Source organism: Colletotrichum truncatum (genome assembly GCF_014235925.2).
Source record: "Colletotrichum truncatum strain CMES1059 chromosome Unknown Contig_0021, whole genome shotgun sequence".
NCBI lineage: Eukaryota > Fungi > Ascomycota > Sordariomycetes > Glomerellales > Glomerellaceae > Colletotrichum > Colletotrichum truncatum.
This window is the reverse complement of record NW_027222418.1, coordinates 25,294-34,268: the sequence shown is the minus strand read 5'-3', so window position 1 is coordinate 34,268 and position 8,975 is coordinate 25,294. Positions and strand designations below refer to the sequence as shown.

General features: G+C 48.3%; 1 protein-coding gene across 1 annotated transcript; it reads left to right on the top strand.

The window, feature by feature from the left end:
- Positions 1 to 4,319: 4,319 nt before the first annotated feature.
- CTRU02_215826 (ankyrin unc44) lies at positions 4,320 to 5,684 on the top strand (the record flags this gene model as incomplete). The annotated part of the gene is made up of 3 exons (XM_070206589.1): positions 4,320 to 4,639; positions 4,709 to 4,725; positions 4,876 to 5,684. The coding sequence occupies 3 exons, from the start codon at positions 4,320 to 4,322 to the stop codon at positions 5,682 to 5,684; spliced, it is 1,146 nt and encodes a 381-aa protein (XP_070059728.1).
- Between the last annotated feature and the right edge of the window lie 3,291 nt (positions 5,685 to 8,975).

The window sequence follows — 8,975 nt, the reverse complement described above, 5'->3', positions numbered from 1 at the left end:
TTCTGCCTCCGTATATGAATATCGGAGGCCGGTTGAATTAATGGTGAGTTTTGTAATTGTCTGTTTCATAGAATAAAACGGTTGAGAGCTCCAGTTTCCGGGAGTTCGGCATCGTTCTTACTGCCGTCAAGCTTGTGGTGTAGCGTCGTTTAATAATTCTCTACATTATCAGAAAAACAACGGATTCGCATAGTTTATCAACCACTGTAGGGCGGTCGGCGTTATAAAGAGGGCAAATATAGCTGAATTGGTTCCAAAAGTAACCCGGCAACGCCACCTACACCATTTTTCATCGCATCATCAACAGAGTTTGAAAAATGGCTCGCTATGCAGCTGAAGACTGTTAGGAGTTCGACGTCTGACATAGGCAGCTTCAAGTAATGGTTGATAAAGAGACAGGTTTGACGGAGAAGAGGTGTGCGTTACGAGTTTCATATGGGCTTTTGATAGATATAAAACAGTCAACTGACCCCAACGAGGTAGAATCCCCTGCTGAGACATTGCGGGAAGTTGAAGTCATTGACTGTGAATCCCCTAAACTGCCACACTATTAACACAAAGCAACTTGAGGAGGGGTTCTGGAGGCACGCTGGGGGCATGTTTTGACAAGCTTCCTAGTCGACATCGTCTTGCAAGCGCCTCAACTTAACGTCTACCCACCGCTATCTGCTAGTATTAGCCTCGTTTACTCGCCTCTCGATGTTTTATAGAGTCCCGGTCAGCAACGGTGCCAAAGAGCCAATCTCAAGCAGCTGCTCATATCATGAAAAACCAAGAGCATTGAGTCTGAGGGTTTTTGCATTTGCGTCTGTTCTTCACGTAACCAATGGATTATGCCTCCCAAGCAACTAGACATAGTACGGTGGAGGCAAGTACTTGCATCCTGCGTGGTCCAAAAACTTGACAACTGGAATACCATTATTCTGTCCGCGACCACGCCAGGTCCTTCGGGCGATGAAGGCTCCAGATTTTGTCACTATTATGAGCGGGGATCAGAACCAGCGACCCTGAAGCCATTATTCAGTATTTGGAAATGGCAGTTACCAAATTAAAGCGAGTAATTTGCAAGGCTCACTCAGTAATCGGAGATAGCGTAGAGACCTCCAAATTCGGTACACGGAACTGCAACGGCTGTCTACAAGACCAGAGATCTATCATCATGCCTCCGCTGGCAACAGTAGCTTTTGCATCAGCTTGTCCGACAGCTTAAAATGTCAAAAGGGGCAGCCGAGCGCATATAAACGCGTTTGGGAGTCCGGAAGCCATTAAGAGACGGCGGAGAAGCGTAAATCATATGTCCTTCCCATATTGCGAGCATGCGTGTGGTTGGAGTCAGCATTACGCCACTCATCGAAGACAATGGACTCGCGTCTGGGCTGCCTGGTACTGAACGGGGTACTTTGCACTGATAACAAGTCTGCATTTATATCATCCCAGCTTGCTGGCATTGCCGCGTCCAGAGAAGACCTCTAGACGTATGAAAATTGCAGTAGCGGACACTGCTTCTCTGAAGATCCCCTAAGCCACAGCGCCGTTTTACTGGGTCTGTCTGGGGAGGGTCTAGGTAGGATCGTTTGGGGCACTTGATCAGGTCATCAGAGGCTGAAGCTCAACTCAGCAAGAAGAATACGGCTGCCGATGTCACGATTGAACAATTAAGTCGCTCCGGCCTCGTGGTGGTAATAAAAAAAAAAAAACACTGTTCTGTATTCGGAGATCTTAATGTGTCTGTGCCTTGGAGTGACTGGTTGTTACAATCCATCAACCTGTAACTAGAGGGGACAAGGGGACCGGGAGAGGGGGAAATGGGTGGGCTGAGGCAGACTTGGATAATGAACGCCGTGATGCCAGAGACAAATGACAAGGGCAACGCCACTTGGCGCTTTCCCATCAATCTTGATCCCTGAAAGCAGCCAAGCATCCCTTCGTCCCTGATCAAACTATTGTACCAAGTGTGCTGGGGTTGCCCCTTTCAACTCTGCGGAATATCAAGGAGCCGCAGTCAAGGCTAGCTGAGACCCATGGAATCTTGAAGACTGAGGAGTTCGACAGGGAACAAGCGCATCAACCTTTCGTCAAGGCTAGAAGGGGCAATAGGAGGGGTCATGTCGTCTAACAATCTAGTATGAATAAGGCATCAGTATCAATCCACAAGCGCCCACACCATCATTACCTAGATACCATTATTCACTCGTGGTTGATTACCGGCTCGCGATCTCTCCATGGTCGCCTTCATATTAGTCGTGTGCTTCGTGATTTCATGATCCTCCATATCTGGCTTGTGCGGACGCTTTGAAATAGATTGGACGGGTAGAATGATAGCGCATGGCAAAGTTTTGTGGAAAGATGCATATCTAGAGAGGCATATCGACTACGTAGACGATGGCATATAGCGGAGCTCATGGAAAAAGATTGGGATGGTCGACTTTGTCAAGGGGGACAGCTAGTAGGTATACCGAAAAGAGGCGAAGATGTGTCTTGTTGTTGATCTAGACCAAGAGGATATTGGACCTGATCAATCGTTAATATGAGTCCAGGAGACGGCATCAAGGAAAGGGGTCGAGTTCAATAAGTACCTTACATCTCTCAGTCGCGACATAGGACTTGACATCGTGTCTCAAGCAGCGCCACTGGTACCGAGATAGTGGGTGAGTAAAGCGACGGTGGAAAATGCCTCGTTAAATGAAGTCGGGTGTGACTGGAGAGAGGTGGATTGTGTAGAGCGACGCCGTGCGCTTGCTGGGTTTGTGGGAGGCATAAGTACTAGGTTTTCAGGAGAGTTCCCTTGAAGCAGAGCGGATTCTGGGGCGATCCAGGCGGGCAAAGGTGGGACCAGCAACCAGTACGGGAGGTTGTCTTGGATTACAAGAGAGATCGGCAACTGAATTCAGTGTAGAGCATGTGGGCTGCCTGCAAGGTGAAGTAGAATCGATGTGAAAACGGATCTGAGTAGTGACTGTTATATCAGGCTGTGTGCGCGTGGAGTATGGCAGAGCAAGGAATCAAATGCTTAGATGATGCGGTACCTTATTAGAAGAGTTCGTGGTGGCGATGGGAGGCCTGGTGCGGTGGAGGTGGAGTCGTCGATAAGCGGAATGATATTGTTCTTGAAGTTCTTGGTCTTAGCTGTTAGAAGAGTCTTCTCATTAGGCTAGACACTGACAAATCTTTTGATGAAAAGGCATGGACAACGGATGTAGTGGTGGTGGAAAATATTGGGGGTACGAACGTCGGGGCGAGAAACAACAAATGGAAACAGGGGTTACTGGTCCATGGATTCGGTAAAAAAGAAAGATAGAGAGAGGAAGATGGAGGAAGACGGAGAGGGGGAAAAAAAAAAGGAAGAATGGAAGAGAAAGAGAGAGAGAGACCGTGATGTCGCTGTTGGGTTTGGATTCCGACATGATTTCATATTCGGATAAATACGTACCGTACATCAGGCCCAGACCAAGACCTGATAAGATAACTTGCCATGCAATCTTACCTAATACAAGTTCCCTGAACAATTGAAAGAATTATTCTCGCAGTAACAACCATAGGAACGTAAGATTTACTGGTAGTGTAGAGCACACCTGCGTCCCTGCCTTCTAGGGAGCACCCGACTGCCTTCAACGTCAATCTGCTTGCCGATTGGCCGACTTTTTTGATTGGCTGAAAGACAAAGTACGTATCGTGTATGGAGTACAGGGTCCAGGCACGTAGTGTACTCCGCTGCAAGAGGCAAGAGCTGGGGAGTTCGATAGAGATCATGTACCCATCAAGTCACTGACCCACCCAGCAGAGTTTACCGATTGGTTTTGTAGGATTTTCCGGCCCGCGCCATACACCCAGCAGGCTCGCCGGAAAAACGGAATTCTCGGAAAAGCAAAGTCGCTGGTACTTGTCTCGACTCTCTGGACTTGCCTCAAAAACAAACATCCACTTGAATCTTTCCTTACATAATACATCAAACTCTCGCAGTAGTAAGCAAGCCTCACCGAACCCCGCCCCGCTTAACTTCCTCAAATCCCTTGCCTGGTGTGGATGGGTAGCAGCAACCAAGGTAGTCGCAGTAAACCACTAACATTCATTATTGAAGCTCGACATCATTCACAGAACACCACAAAGCATCACCACAGAAAACCACCACAAAACACCATCACTCAACGCGACCGTCACCGTTCTTCAACCACGGCAGAAACCAAAACACCACAAATCACACAACAAGACTACCACCGTTCCTGAACCACGGTCCACGGCAGAGACCACCCCCAGCACATTTCCAAGATCTCAACGCCGACAAATGCTTCTTTCAACCAACCAGTTACCATAAACCTTATATGGAGAACCACACGCAGACCAGGACGACCCTATGCCGCCTTCCTGTCGAGATCAAACAAGCCATTGCTTCCGCTGTCGTCAGCTCGACACTGCCACCCCAATCGCCGCCTCCACCTGACGGGCTGCGTGACCTGGCCGCGCTGGCCGTAACTTCTCGCCTATGGTACGCAGTCGCAAACCCGTTGCTTCACATTACAGCTCTGGCCCTCGATCTGTTGGGCACTCACCCGAGAGACCACCTAGAAACCGTCGCTTACAAACATGGCGCTGTTCGGCTGGCCAACCTGATCAACTTCTATGGAGAATTTACTTCTCAAAAGTAGGCATACCGTTCATTTGTTATCGCTCTTGACAAGCTATGCTTGATACTGACCAGCACCGTGTCCAGCCAAACCGCATCCAGGCGTGAGTCGCTTCTCCTATGGGCCATTTCCTCTCGACGCCATGACCTCGTACGTCGGTTACTACTACACGTTCCAGAACCGCTACTTGCCGTTATTTTCGACTCACGTCTTAGCGTTTCCTGGGAATGCACTTCAGGTACCCATTACCCAGACCCAAAGACTGCGCGACATGTCCAGTATTATGCGACTCCTCTCCACGCCGCCGCTCGTGTGGGCGACGACGAACTGGTCGAGTCGATGCTCCGCCGCGGTGTCAACGTCGACGCCGAAGCATGCCTGCCCTGTCTATGCCCTTCTCCACATTCTCGTATCTTGAACGACTCTGACCCTTTCGAGGAAGTCCTCGCTACTCCTCTGCACCTTGCGCTGGCCCACGGCAAGACGTCGACGGCCAAGTTACTCATGGTCCATGGAGCACTCTGGGATCGGCCGGGATTTGTCACAGGTCCTTCCGGCGGCGTAACGAGTCTGCACATTATGGCGGCGAACGGTGCCACTCAACTGATTAACTGGGTGGCCAACTCGCCCCGCCATGTTCTGTGCAGGAACGGCTCACTGCACGACTGGCCGGATGCCAACGGCTTCTCGAGTTTGCACTATGCGTGCTTAGCATCCAGCAAAATGAGTGAAGAAGAGGGAACTGGCCGACAGAGTGCCCGCAAGCAGGCGTGGCGACTTGTATTGGCTCTGGGCCGCCTAGGCGCAATACTAGACACGCGAAACGAACAAAGCGCACAACGGCGACTCGAAACCGAGAAACGGCGCCTGGGAAGCGCTGTTCAGAACTGGTATGAGACAAACAATTCAGAGTCTGCGTGGTTATACCGAATCTGTCACTGGCACAGGGACATGCGTTATTTCGAATTCTCCCGTGATGAACCAATCGCATTTGCAGAGTCGCGTGGCAACTGGCTTCTGAGCCGGGCGCTACGGTCCCTGGCTTTGACCCCAGGAAGGTAGATTCGAGCAATCAGAGAAACATCTGGATCGTTCAGAAAGGTAAGTATCTAACTGGTCATAACGTAAGTTTGGAGCAGATTTCATTCGATGCACGAAAGTGGCCCGATAGCTAAGGAGGGATTGTAGACAGCGCATCTTTGGCAGTTTCCACAGGAATCAGTGCATTTTTAGTGGTCTGCGTGCAGCATCCGAATGTGTGTGAATCTCCTTGCAGGCCGAGGCCTCATCAGAGAAGAGACTAGAGGTCGCGAGGAGAAGACGCTTAACAAAGCAGTGTGTTGACAACAATTTCGACACTTAACGGGAGCAGAGGCAGCTATCAGTGTAAGGTATGGTATGTCTACCAGTGTACTTACTGAACTATTTAGTGATGGACCCTTTCAATGTGTAAGCAAGCTAACACTCCTAGGGCTAAGGCTCTTCTCGTATTAGTCTGCTTTGGCGCCACTCTCAATAACGAAAACACCCAAAGATTGTTGACTGATGCCAACGACGACAACCGCCGTCAGTCCCAAACTCATTCAACAAGATGGAAGATTCCCAACCAAGTCTTCAAGATGTCGGGTTTTGGTAGAACAAGCTACTAATACGACTGCATTTTCTCGCTCAACTTCGAAAAATCCAAAGTACTCATCAGTATTATTCGGCCAAGCATCCCCATTGCAACTCCGAGATTCCGACTACCTCAGTATCCCATCACTGCAGAAGCGTCAACAAGACGAAAAGAAAGAATTACGCTCATCAGGCCAGTTACCAAGATGCTCTACAAAATATGAAATCTACCTCACCCAACCACATCGCCAACTGTATTTAAGACAACAGTCGGCAGCCCCGACCATCCTGTGTAGCCCGAGATATTTTACAGACGCGCCTGCGGTGAAGACCGGAAAAAAGCCTTCTTGGAGGGGATTGATGAAGAGGTCGACGGAGGCGGACTTACAAAGCTTCAACCACACATGAGCGGAGTTCATCTCGCCGGAGATGTCCATAAGGTGCATACAGGAGGCAAGTTCTGTAATGAAGACCTACAAGCCCAGCGAAATGTGCGAGGTTCATGATAAGGGTTGGTACCTTGATACTCGCTGTGACTACAGCTCTCTCTCCTTTGTCACTGTAATTACCTAGGGCGGGTGTTTGATATGGGAAGAGGGACATATTAGCAGGGGATAGTGGGTTGGATTCGTAGACAATAATAGACTTCGACCCTAGCTCGACACCTGGACATAGATGTGAGAAGGCACAAGCAAGCATATCGGGCAGAAGAGCATGAGTATTCTCCGTATTCAAGAAGTAACTTATATAAAGACCGCCAGGAAAGTCGCCTCTTTTAAAATCTTTTCATTTTCGTGAGGGAAATGTGGAAATATCTTGTGTATTCTTTTTTGATGCTCTGATAACCTCAAAGCCCAAGTGCAAAAGACCGCACTCTTATTCATGAACCTACCCCTGATTGAGTCTGAAAGCCTCCGCATGGACTGTAGACTGAAATAGGTCCTTGGCAGTCTGTAGCTCCTTAAACTCATTGAACTTGATGCGTTCGTGAAAGTCCGTCGATGATGTCTGTATCACCGTCGACTTATGACACAAAGGTCGGCTGTGCTCAAGCAAATTTGACCAAGTTCAATTAGCTGCCATGTGTCTTGCTCATGCAAACATTGAGGCTGACACTAGCCCTTGCGTGAAGGTAACAGGGAAGAAATAGATGAATCAGCTTTATTCACCTTGGAAATTTCTCTCTAGAGTACTCTCCCAACCACATGTCTTTAATAGAACACAGGTCGGCCCCTGCATGATTTTCACAACCGGGAGTATCTCCGTCATCGTTCAGTATCATCAATGGCGGTCCCAATCGCCGAGAGAAGGCCCAATGCTCGATGCTGAATTAAGTTTAGAGCGTTCCCCGGAGAGAACAGGGCTCAAAGCCAGCTTTCTCAATACTTTCCCTGTTTTTCTGCGATTGGTGCTCTTTTCATTATGCGGATTAGCTCTGGTATCATCTTCACTCCTTTTGAATGCCATTATGTGAGTGTATTTCGACAGTCGAATGATCTACTATCACTATGGTTGTTCAGGAGCAAACTATCAATGTCACCGCATACACTGAGTCAGCCAAAATCACTCTACATAGTTGATGGTACGCACCACCACCTTGACGATTTGTGAAAAACGACGGTCGAGAAAAGAAAAAAGGCCCGCCTTTCAAAGAAACATCAGCTCAAAATGTAGTACTTCTATAGAGAGAGACCATTCATAATAGAGTGGATTTTGCGATAGATCGAAAAGACAAGAAATACGCGAAAAATTAATTTCAGGTAAGGGAGCTATGAAGACAATGACCATAGCTTCAGGGAATTACGGACAAGCCGTACTAGCTAGGATGGGGTCTATCGTAGCAACTAGCCCGTGAAATTAAACTGCTACTGCTGCTTATGATTGAATTTGGTTTTCTGTCTTGACCGACATCGTTCCTCTGCGTACCCTTTGAAGATTTATTTGAGTGCCCGAGAACCGCCCTAGGTCTCGAAAACGTTGTTTTCTTTATACTGCGTCAATCAAAGAGTTGTTGGAGCGGCAGTCCTCGGAATGTGACTGACAGGGATGAAGCCTCACCAAGTGGCTCGTTGACACTTCGAACCAAACAGAAATGTGTCGGCGTGGGATTGCCCTATGCTTCAGCACCCGCTTCGTCGTGAGGTCCCTGGTAACCTTGCCACTGCGACTTGGCCAAAAATCTCTCTGTTTCTCGTTACTCGGTAAGCTACCAAACTTAAACTTAGATATGGAAGTAAAATCGATGTGAAAACCGTTGTCAAGTCGTTCACGCTAATAGCGGCAGAGTGTGTGGACCAAGACGGCGATCAGAAAGTCACTAGCAAGCTGTTAGTTTTCAGGGGCAGACCTGCTAGCAAACTGTTGTCTCAGCTGAAGTGGGCAGAGAGCCTTGCGATGTAGCCAGGAAAAGACGTTGAGTGAAAGCAGTGTTGTAGTCACAAAGAAAGGCAAGGAGGAGCATGATAATCGTGTTTCTAGAGAACTCAATGTGCGAATGATGTACGACAAAATAACCGAAGACTTCATTATCGGAAAATAGATGGAAGACCTTACATAATTTTGAATCATGAATGTAGAAAAAGCAGCGGCATTGAGAGCAATACCGCAATCATTGTTTGAGGATGGCCAAGTTTCTGTCTACTGGTAGCTAAACCTGGCCCCAGACGCTGGTTCTCAGAACATATCTAAGGGGAAAACCATCATCTTGTCAAACAAACATAGCCAAATCGTGAGACTAAA